Raw genomic sequence first — 20631 nt, forward strand, 5'->3', positions numbered from 1 at the left:
ATCAAAATTACAAAACACTCTAATAGAGCGTTCACAAAATACACGGTGGTAACTTATGAAACACTCTAATAGAACGTTCATATGAAATGAGCAATGGATTCATTCATATTGACAGTTCTCACCTGGCCATCCCTTCAGTACTAACCAACTCGTGGTGGTTACTTGTAGCCAACTCAACACTGGCCTTCAGGCAAGGTATAATCGGTCGCTATTAGCCCGTAGCAACTTGCGCGGCATTAGCTAGATAAAGCAAAAAGAAGCGATGCAGCTACACCAGCGTTAAAGTTTAAATAAGGTAGGGTCCGCAATCCGAAAAATCAACTTCTACAAATCAATCCCCCTACCATTGTGGTATGTTCATTGTAGTATCCCATTGCTTGATCCACCATGAAACCGGAGGCACGATTGTTGTCTTCACAGAAATATCATTTTCAGTATCTCACAAGATGCAAGATTTATTTTTAAAATTTCGTGTTCCACACAAAGGACCGAATGAAATTTGCTACTTAGCCAAATCGTATCCAGAGTTGTTGTAGTTGAAAACTACGCACAGAAATAAGTAAATGATTTTATATATATATATATATTTTCCCGGGGTAACCAGCACCCCTTGCCACCACTTTGCTGGGTGCCCGGCACAGCGGTATTGGTAAAACCGGGAGCGGGAGCGGGAGCGGGAGCGGGAGCGGGAGCGGGAGCGGGAGCGGGAGCGGGAGCGGGAGCGGGAGCGGGAGCGGGAGCGGGAGCGGGAGCGGGAGCGGGAGCGGGAGATTGCTTGGTAAAATCAGGAACCGGGAATCGGGAGATCACGTGTCAATCTTTGCTGTCACAAGTAACACACATACGTAGCTAGAGCGCCTGCAGTGCTGTGACGAAGAAACTAATATAAACTAGTAAATTATGAGCTTGAGGGGAAAAATAGCTATAGCTAGATAAAGTTTGCATGATGGCCGTATATTAAAGGCTTTCATTAGAGCTTTATAGTTATTAGCAGTGAATGCATAAAATTGTATTGTGTGGGTTTTTAGCACAGTAATTCACAAAGTGGCTATTTTAGTGGACATAAAATTTCTGAAAGGTAATTTCAGTGAATACATGCAGCAGTTATTTGGCATATTGGATTGTCTTACAATAATGAATGATGAGCAACAGGCCTCCAGTCCTAGCTACATGGTTCTGCCCCAGTCTATACTAAAGTTCATGCACCCTACCAATCTAAAATCCATTCAACTAAACGTGATTAGACTTCCCATCAGACTTTGAATGCCAGCAGACTTTCAATGGATAGACTGAAGTACAGTACACCAAGCATAATTATTCTGAGTATACAAAACACATTAATAAATCATAAAGTGTTAATTAGCTACAACATACAGTATGTAAAATCAAAGCTGCCTAAAGTAATATGCATATGACCCAGTTTTGTTCTGGAAATCATTAAGTTTAAAAGGTTGAATCCTGTGGCTTCTCATGCCATCATAATATAATGTATGACCATACCAGAAGCAAACTGCAGTAAAATGATTGTCACTACAAACAGTGCAGCCAGCTAGTTGATATCCATGACCATATATAGTTAAAACTTTTGGAATTGTCAATATTGATCTACCAGTCAAGGACTGGATATCAATCGGGATCATCCAAGGCACTCGATTAAGAAATGACGATGCCATTACCTGTGGTACACCACGGCACTCATAAAATGTTTCTCTGTTTCTGCCAGTTAAATTTAATCGGTCAGTAACTGCATGGAGAGATTCATTTGGTGGTTGGCAATGAAATTCTGCACCACAGTAACCAACCATATCTCCAGCTATAGGAAAAATTTCATTAAAGTTATCTAATCCAGAGCTGAAGGAAAACGTAGAAGGGTATTTTGTTACCTCCGTGTTATGATTAGGGCAATGCTCAGAGGTACATTTAAGTTTAATTACCAGTTTCCAGATATGTGTGAACAAGCAAAGACACCTATTATTCTCACCACCAAAACAATCATATTTCAAATTATTCTCCTGAGAAATTGTAAGATTTAATCTTGATTGAAGCAAATGCAAAAATAGTGTTTTTCCTTCATCCAGCTTTCCTTTATTCATCAATACAATTGCTGCTTTGAGAGAGTTCTCAGCTTCACTGTCACCAAAGGTATCCAAGAAAGATTTGTACTGTTTGCAGTGGAGTGACAATATTGTCAGGAAGTTATCAGAAGTGCAAGTGTTGGTGTATTCATTGTGCATCCATGGAAGAGATTCTGGTACAGTACATGCACTGCAAAAAAATCGGCATTCCGTTTGGGTATGGTAATGTCACATGTACTCAAACAATACTTATGGAACCAGTTGTCACACTTTGAACAGTTGTACATGTTGAAGTCTCGCTGTGAATTGACATATAGCGCGGCAGATGTTGATCCATCAACCCATGGTGTTTGGCAGTAGCAAAACAGCTGAACCATCTCTTCTGCTTTCCCGCGATAGTCCTTTTTAACTTGTGAAATGCCATTGACAGTTCCAGTATCATCTTGTTGCAATACTGAAAATAACTGTGGCAAACCTTTAACCAAATCAATGCGCAGTTTTCCCAAATCCGTATCCGGTTGTTTGCAAATGTACAGGAGCAAAACTGCAGTTATAATCTCGGCTTTTGCATTCTCTTTACTGCTTTGCACTCCAACATGAATGGTATTCACAACTCCAATGTTTGAACGAGTGGCAGTTCCTGCATGATAGTTTAGTTCTGCATAATCAGGGTCACTGTAACTTGATACAACCTACAAAAATATATTGCAGTAAACGCTATCTATGCATGGATATTGTTATATAATACCTCTACTCTTGGTGTTTTATCTTCCTTATCGTTTAAACGTCTCAAAAAGGCTATTTGATTACTCCTTTTCGTCTGAAGTACTGCAATCTTTCCAATGTCAAGATCAGTAACTTCCTAAAGGAATGATAAATTTTAACAGAGGCTACATATTATATGAATGAAGATATAATTACCTACCTTGTCAATGCTTGGTTGCAAAACATAATTGTACAGGAGAATATCTTGACAGACAACATTTAACTCAGATAAGAATCGGTCCCAACAAAATTCTTCATTTAAAAACTTGACTCTTCTTTCACATCTCCTTATTTTAGCACTGCTGCTGGCCTTTTCCTTTAATTCTAGCAGAAACTGAGTTAGTGGATGATTTGGTACACAGGCCTCTTGAGGTGGACTTGAATCTGTCTGATGTACAAGGGTTGTGGCACCTAATAAAATTTGCATGTACAAAATTTAACGTAAAAGTGCTACAAAATTTTTAGCATGTCTCACCCTTCAATTTCTTTTTAGGAGCACATGACATCTGTTCTCCATTGCAACAACTATTGTCTGTATCCAGCTGGCCTACATGTATAAACATTAATAAATAACATGTGTAGTTGTTAAGTACTGTTTTGTGCACATAAACAAGTACACTTACTGTTAGGATGCTTCCGTTTCTGGGAACGAGAATGAGATTTGTTTTCTGTGCCTATAAATAGAAAAGTCACTAAATATAGCAACATAAAAATAATAGTATCAACTGTATATGTACGTTCTTCCTTGATGCTAACAAAATCTTGGTCATCAGCAACTCCTTCAACAGCTTTTTCTTCTAAGTCTTCTGGTTCTTCTGTAAAATCACAGATACTTAAAAATTGAATTCATAGCAAATAAGCACATTAAAGTTCCAATTGCTACATTATTAAATTAATATGCTTCTATAGCTTTACCTTGTTTTATTTCCTCTGTTGGACAACAGTCCTTTACTCTGGGTGGTTTCCTTCCAGATGGTCGCTCTTTGTTTTTTCTTCTGATTTTTTGCTGTAGCAAGGTCATGTTTGGGTTTGAGAAAGCATCAACATTCTGCCCAATCATTATTTTACAAGCAAGAATATGATAGCAGACACCTGAAGCTGGACAAGAGCAACTCTCTTTTGGATAAAGTCTGACTGCATATGGTGTAGTACCATCTGTGCCCATAACCATCCAACAGCCGGAATTTACTAATGAAACTTGCTTATTCTGTATAGCTTGATAAGCTAGTCCAAGTTGGCTATTTGGTGGTCTGTTAGTTGTCACATCAGCAGCATTTCTATTCTCATATCCGGTCTCTGTAGAACTGGTTTCATTGCCATTATTCAATTGACAATAAATGTCACCCTTAGCTCTAGCTACAATCTCATCTGGGTTAACCACTTTCGGTAAAATAGGCATCAACGAGGGATCTCGTTGACAAAACAAAAACTCGTCTTTCAGTTGCCACGAACCACATTGATGTGAACCTCGCACAATTTCCCGGTGATAATAGCACATTTGAAATAATGAGTAACAAATAATATCAAGTGGCACTTGCTTCCAGTTCTGAAGTCTGTGCAGCACAGCATTCATGGATTCTGATGCATTATTGGTAATTCCATTGTGTGGGTTCACTACACCAGCAGATTTTAGTACCCATATTGACGAAGTCTCTTTGAAAATGGGCAGCAGATTTTTCTCAAAATAGTTACGAACTAATGCTTTGGATTGAAAAGGACCTTCCATTTTAAATTCATCCCAACAATTATCAAATTCTGTTTCTGTGGTTTGTTGCATCAATTCCTTCAGTACATTAGCAAAGTAGCTTATTTCACCAGCATTACAATTGGCTTTTTGTTTGAGGTAATAGTGAAGATCTTGTTCTAGGTGGTTCCAGCAATAAACTTGTTGGGCTAGTGGGAACACTGATGAGAAATTGAATTCTCTGTCTGATACAATTATTACCCTTTTTGAAGCTAAAATTGGAGACAACTGACGAATTGCTTCCATGAACTGCATATGGTCTACTTGGTAGCGTCTGGTATGGACTAGAAATCCGAATGGCAGAACAGGAGAGTTTTTAAACATTGTGTGTTTGAAGATAAGGGTCGACAAGTAGAAATCACCCATATTAAACACAGTGTCATAATGAAGCGTCACAGGTTCTGTGGATAATTTCAAAGCAGTTTCTAGCTCTTCGATTATTGGCTGTCTAATGCACCTATCAATGTTATCCCCCACCTCCCCCCTCCCGGGCGTAGTGGGGGAAATGGTGGGGATTTGACTTTTTTAAAAATCAAATTCTCCACCCACTGGGGAACAACTAGTGGTCAAATCTCCATGTAGTATCGCTGGAATAAACTTTAGGAAACAGATCAATTCTTATAGCTCGCAAGCTAAAGCAAACGCCTAAAATTTCGAACGGTCAAATGCCCCACTAGTGGGGAAAAATTTCTGATCAAATCGGCAAAAATCCCCCACTAATCCCTTAGTAAGCCCGGGAGGGGGGTAGTGGGGCTTAACATTGATAGGTGCATAATCATTTGGACAATTACATTAGGGTGCACAGAGAATTTTCGTATGAAATCAAGGGGTTCACCTTTTCGATTGTTAAACTTTAGTTGATGACACAAGTGGTACGTGTTAAACATTGCGTCATGGGATAGTCTGGTATGTCTATCCACTTCCTTACGAAAATTTCTAACTTGATTTTGATCTCTAGGTGTGAGCACTGCATGTCGAGGTCCACCGCTGCTTTCATTGACTAATTCTTGATAAACAGTTCGATGTGGCTTCATTGAATCTTTCTGTAATATCTAAAAAGCATATTGCATATGATCATACGCACGTTTTGTCTTTAAATCAAATCTCACCACTCAAATAACATTTGCATTCTATAACATAGGCCATTCAAATTTGTAAAAGTACTGGAATTTCATTACATAACCTTCTTGCAGAAAATTTATGTGTCATAAAAGGTAGGCAAATTTTATATGTCCATGTTGCCTCCTTTATAGGTTTGGTAACATATACATGTTTATTTTAAATTCAGAGAGATTTTAGCCAAGCTTAACTAAAAGGCATAGTGTTGCTTTGAGCAACTACTTTTAAAAGATACGAGTGTAGTAGTGTAATATGATAAAGAGCAAAATGAAGTGCCTCACGAGCTGAGCAAAATTAGCAGTTTTGCTCTTGAGGTACAGTGCATCCGAGCTATACACAACATATACACAATGCACATGCACATGCTATAATGTAAACACAAACAAAAGCAATATAGCTATATACCTTATCAATTATACTATGCACATTACACTCAGACGGTCTTGACAATGCAAACTACTATAGCTTATAAATGTGAGTTGATTCACAAGACTTTTTTTGCTTACCTTATCCTTCACATGTGGTGCTGATCTCACAAAAGACTTGGAATTATTCTTACTGTTCCGATGGCTAAATCCTTGATATAAGGTGTCATCCCCAACGTAGTGTAGCATAAAATGTTGCCCGATACCCCAGAACTCAAATCTTCTGAATCGGTTATCACCCTTTTTATCCACAGAATCAAGATCAATGGTACTACTTTTTTTCTTGAATTCACATCCTCCATGTTTGACACTGTAAGATCCTACATGTACCCATCTGTATTGATCACACCTATAATAATTGCAATGTACAATTTATTTAATTACTGTATGACTCTAGAAATATAGTTATGTAAACTTGTTTTGTTAAACTGAGACAAGCTAGCTAGCTATATTGTAACTATACTCTTTAATATCTAGACCTAACCTTAGCTTTTTCTTCTCTTGTTCCCATTTGTCCGAATCAGGCCCGAGGTTGTAGATATACAAGCTGCCGCCTTTTGGCTGAACAGGAGGATCTACACTAATCTGTAGCTTTCCACTGATAGCTTTCGAGAAGTAATTATGCGCCTCCGCAGATGTCAAGTTATTGACAGCGTCTTCTACTGCAGGAACACATAGCACATCTTCCTCCATTGTGCATGCGCGGCCGCACTATAGCTACGTGCAACTCTATACTTGCAACGCTATACTTGCAAAATCACGCCTGCCGTTCGTAGCAAGTGAGAGATTTAGTTTGCACGTGATTACAAGTGAGATATTTAGGAGAAGTCGCACGTGATCTCCCGATTCCCGGTTCCTGATTTTACCAAGCACTCTCCCGTTCCCGCTCCCCTCCCGGTTTTACCAATTCCAGGGTTTTACCAATTCCAGGGTTGCTTTCTTTGAAAAAACAAAGAAATACGAAGTTTCGAATTCAAACTGCCCTGCCACCCAGGACAAGAGAAGCCAACTGTTCCTCATAGCGTTTCGATACGGTTGGGTGCATAGTCTGTCTATGCTGTTAGTTTGGAAAAGATCCGAGACTTCTCACCATCTGGGTGACGAGCGTCAAAATTTTCTGCAGCATCAAAGAATTGTGTCGCGCTTTCTAGCCATTTCCAGCGCTTCTGTAGCCACAACAATCATCAATTATTGACTAAAACTATGGCAAAAGATGTCCCTGAACGTTTGGTAATAGCGGTTGTCAATTATTGTTTCTTCCACAGCTTCCACGCCTCGCTCTAAGCTATGCATCAAGGGAGGGTGGGGACTATTCTACGGAACGGAACGGAATGATGGACTAAACCACGGAACGGAACGCTTTCTCAAACTGCAGCTTGCAACTTACCATTGCTGAAACTTCCCTTATAAGTTAGCAGTGGCATCTCCAGTGGGTGGTTAAACCATAGATATACTAAACTTTACAACGGGATTGGAAACGGAAGTAACTCACGTGATGTCTGTACAAATTCCCGATGTGACGTAACGAGCTCGAAAAATCATCCATGTTTCGCTTGCGCTAGTTAGTCGCCATAGATACTGTCCGTAGTTACGAGCGCGATATTATTTCTAATGGCTTTATTTGCCAACTATTAGCAATTTGTCGACTTTTAACTTGACGAATTGGTTAACCTAGCCTTGTACACAATAACAGGAATGCGTGTGCAACCACAAGAGGCTGTTGTTCGTAATAAACAAGCCACCAGTATGTCAAGAGGTAAGCGAATTATGTTATGGCCACACCGTCTCATTTTTGTAGACTTTTCACAGATTCTCTGTGTTGGGAAGCAGCTTAGGTAGCTTTGTTTTGAAATCTATATCAAGTGTGTAGTGTAATAGGCAACTTGGAGTTATTGTATCAATTGTCATATTGTATAAAATTACTGCTTACCACTTTACACTTGTGGACTTTTAGTAGACCCATGACCAATGCTAGATATCAATTTACCATACCATCAACTACTACCACACTTGGGGGTGTAAAGTGTGTGCTGGATTGCTCTGAAACCAAAGCTGTATGGCACGGGGATGAAAGACAGAATCTTCTAATAAGACACAAAATTTTGAAGAAATCATCCAAGCCACATGATTAGACATCCATCAAAGAACACCAAATGACAGTGTACTGATGACCAACAAGCAAGAGCTCAAGATGCAATACCAAGTTATATGTTTAAACAGTACGTGTACTTTCAAAAGAAGTGACATAAACACTTATAGCTAACTACATTGCACATGTAATTCAACGTACACATATTACTGTACAGTTAAAATATTCAAAGTGTATGGTTTCTTTGTTAGTTAGTGTGAGGGATTGTCGATTTGATTTATAATTTAAACTCAAAACCAGTCGGCACCAGCCGTTCTTCCCTGGTTGAGTACACACAAAAAAAAACACACATACATTATGGTATATAGTACATGACACATGATACAACCACAAGAATACAACACAAAACATACAGAAAATAATTACAAAATCAATTAAGTAACTGACAATAAACATAAAAACAGTTCATCAGAAAAATCTCTTGCCATCACCATTTCCTCAGGTAAAGCATTCCACCACATAGTTGACAAATGTTTTTGTGCAAAAGACAATCGACATCGCATCGGCTGAGCAAAAATTGCAGAAGTTCTAGTATGGTAGGAGTGTGTACTACCAAACACAATTGGTGGATCTAATGGTAAACGTTGGTACTTGAACATTCTATGCAGAGCACAAAGAGAGCGATACTGGACTAATAGTTCAAAAGGTAACCAGTTCAATGAGTGGAAATGATGACTAACATGGTCATACTTGTGAAGACATCTACACAAACGGACAGCACGGTTCTGCATACGTTTGATGCGTTCAAATGAACAATGTGGCAATGAAGGACCCCACACAGGCAGGCAATAGATCAAGTGAGAAAAAACTAAACTTTCTGCAAGAGTTTTCAAGAGTCATCTGCAAGGACATGCCGATGTTTACAAAGCAAAATGCAGATAGTATGACATGGATTTACACACTTTTGAGACATGGTAATACCATGTTAAACGCTCATCAAATATCAGACCAAGGTATTTCTGTTTGGGCATCACAGATAGTATAACATCATCCATCATAATTGGTGGGTAACCATGTGGCAATCTTCTATTAGACACTCTAAACCACATGACAGATGACTTGCTGTAGTTCACTGTCATCTTATTAGCACTGGTCCACTGGTCAATTAACTTCAACTGACTATTCATTAATGAAGCTACATCATCCTTAGTAGGTGCACTGCATATAATAGTGGTATCGTCAGCATACTGTAGCAGTAAACCACCGGTGACTTGAGATGGTAAGTCATTAACATATATTAAAAATAAGAGAGGGCCCAATGCACTGCCCTCAGGAAAGTCGACTTAACACAGTCTGGCTGTACTGGTGCGGCTACCTTTAGCCAACTCTGTAGCAATGGTGAATGGCTTGTGTAATTAACTGAAGTCATACTGGAACCAATCAATCATGTTTATCCACTTTGTAGTATAATGCCACGTAAGTACTGAAGCTTCCATACAGGCCTCCTGCAAATCTATGAAATCATAGAATGACCTGGACTGGGAATTGAAGAATGTGGCTTGGTGGACCAAGTGTTCTATTAGATAGTTGCAGACACACTTGCAGGACAGTATGGTATGGTATGGAATACATCTAAAGTCCGTTCTTTCAAATATACGACTCAGTACAAGGTCACGGGTCATTGAAATCAGTCACTAAACAAACTGGATAAATCATGCACCAGCGTCCAGTGTGTCACTACCGAAAATTCGCCGAAATACGGCTCTTGCAAACTCTTCAAACTTTTGTTATTGCCCTGGGAGACTTAACTGCTTCATCCTGAAGTGGAGTTAGCAACAAACAAACTACGGACACACCTGCTCGCCATCATCGTCCTTAAAGGGATAGGAAACGCAAGCGATTTCCGGTTTGATTTCCGTTACGCGTGACTTGAAAGGACAAGACAGTTTTGTGAGAATTAGTGTTCTAAGCAGCGTAAATAGTAATCCAACAGACTACAGTAAGTATTTAGGCCTATGTGAGAGATTTTGGCGAGAGAATTCAGACCGTAGATTTTGTAACAAAGCGTATCGCATTAACCGTGATTGTTACACGCTGTCACACTTTCGCTCATCGTACCTACATGCCTCGTCCATACCGCTTCTTTTATAGCCGGTTCCACTTTCGAATCTTGTGGTAAGCTAGGCGTGTCACCAACACAGTCTTTTAGCGTTGCGTTGTACTGCAAGGTGGTTAAAACTTTTGGTTAAAAATGGAAGATACTTAGTCGTTTCTTCAAGCAACAGTTCCTGTTTTGCTCCGATATTTCCTCTGGTTCCCTCTGTTAAATGGTAAGGAATAGGTTTATCACAGTTAAAAGGATAGAATATATTTACGAAGAAAGTAAAGTGGTTTAAAGTAATTTTTGGGCCGTTTTTTTCACTTTCAATCTCCTTTAATTTTGCGTATAACTTCCTTGAGGGTCGGTACCATCCTATTTCCCTCGATTACTTACTTGAGTTCACTGTAGCGAAGTTTCACAGTCGTTGGTTACAAAATTCTGTCGTTACAACAATTTGTTTCTCTTTGATACAAGCGCAGCAAGCGTAACGAGTATGTTCGTGACGTACTACACGGAATTCCAATAGAAATGTACGTATTTTGTGACGTCACGTTATTGCGTTTCCTATCCCTTTACTCTATTATCTATGGTTAAACATAAGATAAAAAGAATTAACGGATCGATTGTGGGTTTTTGTTGGTTGTCATTAGTAACGAAGTATTATTGTGGGATGAGCTGTATCAGTGATGTTCATCCATACGGAAGGGAACTTTATGTGAGCTGTTTTTCTTATTTAGACTTTACAAAACAGTCTGGGCCGGTCTTTCAAGTCATAAGTCAGTGTATAAATAAAGCAAGCAGGAAGATACTGGTAACAGGAAAGAGCCAGCTGAATTAAAACTCGAAGAATTTTGTGCAGTGTGTGAGGAGCAAATATTTTGGCAGACCGCAAGGAGGGTATATTCTGCAAACATCACTGAAGTGTATGCATGGAGTTATTTATATATTAACAGCTGGTGCAGTGGACTAATGCCGTATTCAATAATGAGCTGATTTTATCTGTTGCACAATTCAAGGATGTGTCTGACTGCTAGCCTTGAATCAGGCTAAATGTCAAAACTCCAAGATCAGCCAAATCTCTATTATAAGCCGCATGTGAAACCATGCCCGTAGCCACCAGGCAAACGTGATTTGGACCAGGATGTGTGTGTAATTTCAATGTATCTAGTCAGACCTGAAATGGAACACTTAAATTAATTACATACCACCTAAGAATCCTAGGATTTCTTAAGTGTAACATTTCACATGCTTCACTTCAAACAAAACAGGTTAAATTTGTTCGTCTATTTTCAAGTGATTCCCAGTCCAGCTGGTCCATGAAATTACAATGGGATCACATGTATTTGTTACAGTGCGGGCTGTCCTGTGTTGGATCTACTCTAGAGTTGAGATTTCAAGGTAGACTCACTGCCAATTTACTGACACTAGTACTGTTGTAGCATGTTTAAGTAGAGGACAAATGAAATAGTAATGCTAGATTATTTATGTATACAAATTTTTCATAATGAAATTGATATCCCATTTTGATTTGTACTTCCACTTTGCAACATATTCAAGAGCAAGAAGCTACCACACTTAATCTCCAACCACTGTCATTAATTAACCAAGATCTCACTAGTCTGTAATTCACCTTACTGTAGTGATTTTATTGATTCATCTGTATGCTTTCTTCATTTCCTTTGAAGTTGTACCAAGAGTTCATAATAAGGTGGAGAGTGTCTAACTTGAATGCATTCACCAAACACCCTGCTTAAAGTAACACCTCGGCCTTATTTCAGAACAAAGGCTTTACCTTCTTCAGCAACTCTAATCAACAGTTTCTATCCCCCAGTAAAGGTGTTGATTTGATGAAAGGTGAACTTTACACAGGGTGTTTGTACAGGCCATACTGAGAGTTAGACACTCTCCCCTATACAAATCAGTATTACGAACTCTTGGTTGTACAGTATAGGTAAACAAAGATAAGTTTCTCTCCCATCTTATTCTAGGATTTCTATTGACAAGGAAAATTCAATAATTTGTATACAGGCTCAAAATTGAGAAAATATAAAGAAAGTGAATTAATATTATACAGTCAGTTTGCTTTTGGATATTTAATGTCTCCAACCACAACAAAAATTCGATGAATCCATGCATCTCATCACTGGTCATCTGAACATTCTGAAAGTGATACCTCACTCAATCAACCATATATTCTGTTTATTACACTGAATAAAGTCATGATTACCTAAACAATCACTTAATTAATGTTTTATAATTATCCTATTCCATTTTCCTGGAGGTTCCACTGATAAAATGCAATTTCAGCAATGATAGCAGCTAGCCAAGCTGCAAGTTGATTCAGAAAGCACTCCATTCTGTAAAATAGACCCCATCCAGAATTCAACTCAGTACTCAGGCTGAGATATCTGACAATAGTCCACTACTCTGTTAATGAATCATTGATGTTCACACAATATAGCCTCCTTGAGGTATCTGAATGTTTGCTCCTCACACACTGCACAAAATTCCTTTAGATTCTACTTAGACTGAGTTGATTCAGCTTGTCACCATACTTGTTTCCTTTGTAGTGTAGCTATACACATACTGATTTATGCCGATTAGAAAGGCTGGGCCTCAGACTGTACATTCTAAAGTCAAGTAAGTAAAAATAACTCACATACTAGTAAAAACAAGTCATGCATTAAGTTCCCTACTTGATATATCCGAAGATGAAATCACTGAGTCAGCTATTCCCACAATTAGTACTTCGTTACTAATGACAACCAACAAGAACCCACAATCGATCCTTAATTCGTTTTATCATTCTTGGGGTACGTTTGATTACCTGCTGGAAGTGCCACTGATAACTTGTACAGCAATGGTAAGCTGCAAGCTTCAATCTGAGAAAGCATTCCGTTCCGCAGTTTAGTCCATCATTCCGTTCCGTTCCGTTCCGTAGAATAGTCCCCACCTCAAGGGAGGCAGCAAAATCATCCAAATTTGACTTCACCTCTCACGCTCCACAGCAGCTTCAAATCTTCACTAGATCACCCTACATCACCATTATACTTCAAAACACCCCAGAACAAACCGAAAAATACACAAAATCTTTCATTTTTGATTCGAGCTGGGTGGAGCTCCTGGTCCTGGTGAGCTGCATCATATGAAATCACAGAAACACCAACTATTACTACTACCAAACGTTTTGATCCATCATTTATCATCATTCTAAACAAAATTAAGTGACTAGTGTGGCATCAGAAGTACTGGAAAGCACTTTGGTACCATTGAGAGAATCCCTTGAAATGACGCACGAAAATTTTGACGTTCTTCACCCAGATGGTGAGAAGTCTCAGATCCTTTCCAGACTAACAGCATAGACAGACTATGCATCCAACCTTATCACATCACTATGAGGAAGAGTTGGCTTTTCTTATCTTGGCTGGTAGGGCAGTTTGAATTTGAAAATTAGTATTTTGTTTTCTGCTTTTTGAGAGAAAGCAACCCTGTGCCGGTAACCCAGTGAATCATTTGCTTATTACTGTGCGTACTTTTTAATTACATTAACTCTAGATAATATCTAGCTAAGCAGCAAGTTCTATCCTGTTCTTTATGTGGAGCACGAAATTTTAAAAATAATTTTTGCATCTCACGAAATACTAAAATCGATAGTTCTGTGAAGACAACAATCGTGCCTCCGGTTTCATGGTGGATCTAGCAATGGGATACTACAATGAACATCCCACAATGGTAGGGGGATTGATTTGTGAAAGTTGATTTTTCGGTTTGCGGACCCTAAATAAGGACAATTAAGCGCACGTAGAGCTTATTGCAAAAGGGCGGGATAGTTGTTACCTTCCAGCTGCTTTTAGTCTTTGCTAGGATGTGTAAAGTTGAAAGTTGAAATTGTGTTGAGTCGGTAGAATAGACTAGGCTATCTCAGTTTTGGTTGAAAGCTAGTAACAAGGCCAGTAAGAATAAAGTTTTCCAATAGGTGCTATTTTAGAAAGCTTTTTGGCTAGCACTTTCAAAACTTAGTGGAAGCTTCCAGTGGGCTGAGCCACCGGCTGACAGTTGACCCCCTGGCGCAGCAAGGCTGAAGTAGCTATGGCTTTAGCTTACGAAACTGGCCTAGAAAACTAAATTAGGATGCGGAACAACTGTTGTATTCTCAGCTATGGTTGTTTTATTGCTATATAGTGCCTAGCAGAATGCCTTGTTACTAGCTAGCTGGCCACTGAGTAGTTAGAGTAATAACTTAGACTACTAGCTAGGTCCATTAGCTAGTCATGATAGTGTGTTACTAGTTGAATACTAGTTTGTTACCTAGTTAGTTAGTGTAGCTTAATAGTCAGTTAGTTTACTGACCTGTTAGCTAGTTAGTGTATTAGGTAGGCTATTATCATATGTTGTTGGTTGGTGTTGTTGTTAACCTGCAGCTGGAGCAGCCATAAAGTGAGTGATAAATTGTGTAGTGTAAACTCAGAGATGGAGACTGAGCACTGTTGTGAGGAAATGTTTACTTTCCGGGAAAAAAAATATTGCAGCTCTGGCTTTGTTGTCAAATTGCTGACTTTTTCTGAGAATTAACTGCTAAAACACTTTGTGAGCTGACAAAACATTTTTTTTGTAAATTTTAGGTTTTCACTGTAATGTTAAATATCCAGAGAACTACACAACTGAGTCCTTTTTGCATAAAAATTCAAATTTGTATTTTTCTTGTATACCCTTAATATCCGTACATCACAGGAGCCAGTACATTTAGTGGTTCTTGTAAGTATTAAAATGGCTGATCTCCAAGCTGTGTAGCTAACTGACCAGTTTAGCTATGGCTGGAGTTGGTGTAGTGTTGCTAAACTGCAGCATCTGGCTCCGCTCTGCTCTACTCCATCTCTGAGCAACTGTCATGAGGGAAGCTAGTCTGGTTGAGGTGGTTAACATAATTATTCTAACAAGTCCACACATTCCCATTTCTGCCCACATCCTTTAATGGAAGTGACACAAAATTTTCATTATGGCTATTTCCACCTCATGGATTTGTAAATTTCTGCAAAATTTTCATTATTGTATTAGTGAGTTCGTTGGTGTCTTGCTCAAGGTTTTCAGCCATAATGAATAATAACCACCCGCCATCATCATTTTAGGAAATGTTTGAAATGACAATCAACTTGGTTTGGTGTTAAATAAAACAATTCTTATCAACTTTTACAATAAAATAACAACACATGTGTGGCGGGATAATAGTTGTAAAATAGTACAACAACATAAACTAAACTGAACTACTAAAAGTGTTACTAGTAAACTGTTAGCTCCTCTTGTATTCCTTTACTTCTTCTCTTTGTGTTGATTTCTTGTTCTATTGATCTAATCTTGTCCTTAATTGCTGGAGGGTAACTGGGAACATATAGCTCTTGTATCGTATTATTGCCCCTCAGGGCTTGTAAACTTCTTGTCATGGCTTCCCCACTAATGGGGTTGCCACTCATCCACAGCTTCACTAGTGACTTGTTGGTGGTTAGTAATGTAATGTCATTAGCCACATCATCAGTAATGGTGTTGTGTCTAATGTCGAGCCACTTCAACTTGTTAGTATCCTTCGCTGCAGTGAATAGTGTTCTTACTGCAATGGAGGATAATGAGGTATAGTCCATGTGCAGTTTTGTTAGCATAGAGGAGGGATGGGTCAACATGGTGTAGAGCTCTTCACTCTCCCCAATTGTGTGGTTACTACTAATCACCAACACTTCTACTTTGCAGCTGAGGACAATGTCACTGACGAAGGAGGAGGATGAGTTGGTGAGGCCATTATTCCACAACCACAAGTTGGTAATGGTGACGTCATTGTTAATTAGGTGTTTGTGCAAAATGTGAAGGCCGCGATCTTGGATATAGCAGCTGGTCAAGTTGAGCCTCACCCACTGCTTGTGGGAAGAGGAGGTGAGGAAGAGTGACACACACTCGAGATCAGTAGCTGATAGTCTAGTGAGGCTAAGACTGATTTCTTTCTCATTGAAGATTTCTGCCTCTTCGATGGATTTACACATTCGATAGTCTCGCGCGCCATGGAAACAGCGGAACAGTCTGAAACATTTTAATTGTTCACGAAGGAATTCACTGGAAATGGCGATGTTGTCGTCTTCACCAGAAAGGAATTTCTTGAAGGAAGATCGTTGTCCCTTGCTGAGTGTGATATAAATGAAGAACATGTTCGCGTGAAGATCGCTCCAGAATTGCTCGCGAAGAAGACGAAACTCTTCGTCTGGTCGAAGGTCAGTTATAATATAGTTAGCCGCTAGGTATTCCTGTATAGTTAAATGGAGGAAGTTAAATGTCGTTGTTTCTCCTGTTAGGCCGAAATGTTGTACAGCCTGTAGCAAGCCAAACCCATTAATAGCCTCAGGGGTAGCTATGACGTCTGGACATGCAGCCTCGATCTCTTCATAGGTAAAAACTAGTTGGTTGTTATTGAGTGCTTGTAATGCTAACTTGGAAAGTTGTTTAACTATTTTACTGTATGGCTCTGGCAGGTCAGCTAACTGCTTGATGTTATTTTGGAGTGGACGACCAGATTTGGCAAGATGTCGACAGATTGTGAGACAGATGAAGTGATGGTATATAGTAGAAGAATTGCTGGGAAGGGGAATACCCATTTCATACAGGAAAAGCAAGATTGCTATGTTAAATGGCACTAAACAGAGGCTGCTGATGGTGAGATGATCTTTCAAGTAGCGGGTAAGCTTTTCAATACTTTGTGGTTGTCCCTTTAAAGACTGTTCAATGTAGTGAGATCGGTCTTCCTTCGTGAAACCCAAAATGTGTACTTTGATGGATGCTTGTTTTCGGAGGGACACTGAGGCATGTGGACGAGATGACACCACTAATCCACAGAGAGGTAGAATGTTACGATTTATAATCTCACCAATTAAGCTGTTTTCTCGTAGATGTTCAGGGAATTCATCAAAGCCATCGAAAAGGAAAAGCAGACATTTTCCACCATTTTCAAACAGGTAATCACTACATGCAGCTGCAATTTCTTTAGCTCTCCTGTCTCCCTTGCAGAATGACAGAAGAAGGTCACTGATTGATGTAGCTTGTTGAACAATGGGGTCACGTAGACAGACTAATACTAACAGTGTAAATGTTTGTAACAATTGTTGTTTACCCCACCTGTAAGCTATTTCACGTAACAATACAGACTTGCCAATGCCTGGTGCACCCTCGATCATAATAAATTGTGGTTCTTTCTGTTCTTCTAGGGGGGCTAAAATCTTTGTCACCTCTTTGGTCACTTTGCTAACATGTGGAGCATGGTCATCTAGCTTAGTGTAGACTAACTGTTCAGTAGCTAGTGAAGTGACATCACCTTTGTGGACTAGTTTAGCAACTTCAACAGCTTGGTCCATCCTTTGTTGTCCTTCATGATGGACCAGCAATAATGGTGTAAAGCTGTGGGGCTGACCTGGTGGCCATGTATCCTTGTCAACCCTGAACCGTGCTTGTGTGTTAGTTGTGGCCACCCTATTAGACAACAAGGAGACTGCCTCAGCTCCTACAGGACAGACAGCAACTGAAGGTATATCATGGAATACACTATAATACTGTACCTTTGACAGTTAACTTGTCATGATAGACAGGCTGCACCTTGCTAGCTACATCTTCACCAGTCACAACTATAACAATACACTAACTAGCTTGTTACTACTACAATAGTCAGTCACCTTTCTCAGCAGCTTGATCACTGGACACAGCAGGTGACTGGATGACACTTAGTAGCTTATTCCAACTAGCAGAGGGGTCTACTTCAAGCCACTCATCCAACACAGCATCACAACAAGGCCTAGCCTTATCACGATTATCATATTTTATGATGTCAAGAGTTCCACTGGGTATACCCAGTAGTGTTCCTATCACTCTCCAACGTGCAGCGTAGTGTGGAGTGATGTGATTGTGGAGGTCCTTCAGTTGTGGAGTACTGGTAGCTGTATAGGAAACAAAAAATTTAACACGAAAGATATACGGAAGCCTGAAACACCGTATACTGGCACCGCCCACCCTTTGATTGAACAAAGACACAGTGTATGACAGGTTTACTATTTATTAATGCTTTACAGCACAAGTGCTGAAGGTCTGTAGGACACCTGGTCCTACAGCCTGCTCAAAGACTTTAGCTACTTAGACTTTAACTACTTAAGGTGTGTTTGAAAAGTTGGAGAAAGGAGAAAAAATCCATGACTGGACCTAGGTAGCCTCGAACCTGCAGCCATCCGATTTACGCTCGAACGCTTACAGGAGTCTACCAGGTGGTCAGGGTGTTTTCTCCTTGTTATTTTCATGTAATTATATCCATAGGAATTCTAGAGAGTAACACTACACGTACCATATTCTGCTGTTCTGAACTGTTCTAGTCCCTTTTGGTCACTCTGGTCCATAGATCCGTACGTCGTGTTAAAGATTACAGCTAAGCTGTGATTGGTTTCCGGAGGGCGTGGCTCACAATTAGCAGTTGCTAAACAACACATAACAAGTTGTACATTTCACAAAATGATAATCACTCACCAGCTAATATTTTGCGATGTACTTTAGTATTGATCACTCGAGCGGGGGAGGGCACCCACACGATCTCCGAGATTTAGAAATCTTCTCTTATTTTTAGTCAGGATTTATAATTAGGCAGGCTAAATTGATTTCCTATGGCGACCACTCCTGAACTAGAAATCGGTCCTGGCCTGTCATTGGTTTTGGCAGAAGGCGCGTATGAAATGTGCTTATCAGAATTGTCAGTCAGTTTACAAGTAATAGAAAGATTGCGACACACTTGTTGAAGGACCTAACAACATCACGTGCATCATGATGTGAGTGACGTAAACTAACAGTACTGATAGTATATATTCTCCGTATCATCTATGATTGTGATAGTAGTGATGTGGAATCATTAATAAAACCTATGTATGGCATGTTAAGAGTGTCAGAGTAGAGGGGTCCATTAAATCATCTTTGAAATCTTGTTGAAATCTCAGCTTATTCTGACATCTGAAATCTTAATAACTCTGTGCTACACCTAGCAGCCTCATCAGGGGCGTAGCCAGGATTTTTTGAAGGGGGGTTCCAGCACCAGCATTGAGTTACTAGAAGCAGGGGTCTGGGGGCACAGCCCCCAGCCGCTGAGAGACTTTCAATATTTTAATAAATCAAAACTGAGCAAGTTGCTATATTTTATGCAAAAAGTACATTATTTATTTAATTTTATTTTTATTAGTTTAACCAAAAGGTAAGGTGAATACAAAAGGCAAATATGCCTATATGAGTACCACCTACAAAAACAATACAATACAAAACCAAACAACTAAGGATACATTACAACAGTACATTGAAATAAAGGCCTACATTAAAAACATACATGACTTAATCAGAAACAAAAATTGTATAACATTCGCCTAAAAGTAGTGCGGCGTTTAGTTGACAGAATGTCAAATGGGATGGAGTTCCACCAAAAAACACTGTTCACAAAAAAGGAGTAACGGTAAGAGTTTATGGAGGACTGCTTGCATAGAATAGACAATGAGTGTGATCTGGTAGAGGCAGCAGAAGAAAAAGTGAAGTAATTGCTAAACTTTAGAGATATATGATGGTGAAGAATATCATAGATAATTGTCAATGACAGATGTTTACGTCGGGTGGAAAGAGATGGCCATGATAGCTCTGTACAGCATTCCTCAGATGATTTCGACCATTTATAGGTCCTAGGACAAAATCTGCTGCCACAAATCCAGCGAGAACCACGGTTTTGTACTCGTTCAAGGGCAATGGTGTTTTTATGAGTGTGTGGATTCCACACAGTACTTGCATAATCCAGAATAGGAATCACAAATGACCTAAAGGCCTTTTGTTTTGAAGAAGCTTTACATTAATTATGATGCATTAAGTGCCCCTGGGATGAAGGTAGTACTAGATAAAGTCACCTAGTAGAAACAGACAGCATAACACATAGAGACACATATATATAGTAATCTGTAAGTGATGATTATATCTCACTGTGGTATAGGAGCCATGAATCCACTGATACAAATGACAAGCGCGGCCAGTAAAGCAGAAACGCGCGCCGCAGACAATAAATGACGCGACCACTACGTGAGGATTTTACAAGAACGAACGTTGTCAAATTCGGCCTTCCTGTAATCCACCCGTCACTTACGCTATCCCTCTGAAACTCTGGAGTTGAACTCATCGTGTCACTAGTAACTACCACACAAGCAGTGAAGCAAATCCATGCCGATTGTTTCGTGATCGAGGTTGCCGACATCAAAGGTGAAGTTTCATTTTTTTTTATTTTA

The 20631-nt window shown here is 39.5% G+C and overlaps 2 protein-coding genes and 1 pseudogene across 2 annotated transcripts; all 3 read right to left on the minus strand.

Annotated features, from left to right (window-relative positions):
- Positions 1 to 1324: 1324 nt before the first annotated feature.
- Positions 1325 to 5021, minus strand: LOC136266861 (uncharacterized; annotated as a pseudogene).
- A 10429-nt stretch (positions 5022 to 15450) lies between these two features.
- LOC136266262 (protein NLRC5-like) lies at positions 15451 to 17975 on the minus strand. Its single transcript, XM_066061273.1, has 2 exons — positions 17905 to 17975; positions 15451 to 17849 (listed from the first exon to the last, which is right to left on the minus strand). Exon 2 carries the CDS (start codon positions 17701 to 17703, stop codon positions 15595 to 15597), a length of 2109 nt encoding a protein of 702 aa, XP_065917345.1. The 5' UTR covers positions 17704 to 17849; positions 17905 to 17975; the 3' UTR covers positions 15451 to 15594.
- Positions 17976 to 18010: 35 nt separating this feature from the next.
- On the minus strand, positions 18011 to 18949 carry LOC136267709 (uncharacterized). Its single transcript, XM_066062857.1, has 3 exons — positions 18857 to 18949; positions 18678 to 18806; positions 18011 to 18279 (listed from the first exon to the last, which is right to left on the minus strand). Exons 2-3 carry the CDS (start codon positions 18727 to 18729, stop codon positions 18011 to 18013), a joined length of 321 nt encoding a protein of 106 aa, XP_065918929.1. The 5' UTR covers positions 18730 to 18806; positions 18857 to 18949.
- Positions 18950 to 20631: the final 1682 nt, after the last annotated feature.

Source organism: Dysidea avara, chromosome 9 (assembly GCF_963678975.1).
Source record: "Dysidea avara chromosome 9, odDysAvar1.4, whole genome shotgun sequence".
NCBI lineage: Eukaryota > Metazoa > Porifera > Demospongiae > Dictyoceratida > Dysideidae > Dysidea > Dysidea avara.

Coding starts and splice junctions, on each gene's coding strand:
- LOC136266262 (XM_066061273.1), bottom strand. CDS start 17,703: ATGGACCAAGCTGTTGAAGTTGCTAAACTAGTCCACAAAGGTGATGTC.
- LOC136267709 (XM_066062857.1), bottom strand. CDS start 18,729: ATGGACCAGAGTGACCAAAAGGGACTAGAACAGTTCAGAACAGCAGAA. Junction 18,280..18,677: donor GTTCAGAACAGCAGAATATG/GTACGTGTAGTG, acceptor TTTCCTATACAG/CTACCAGTACTCCACAACTG.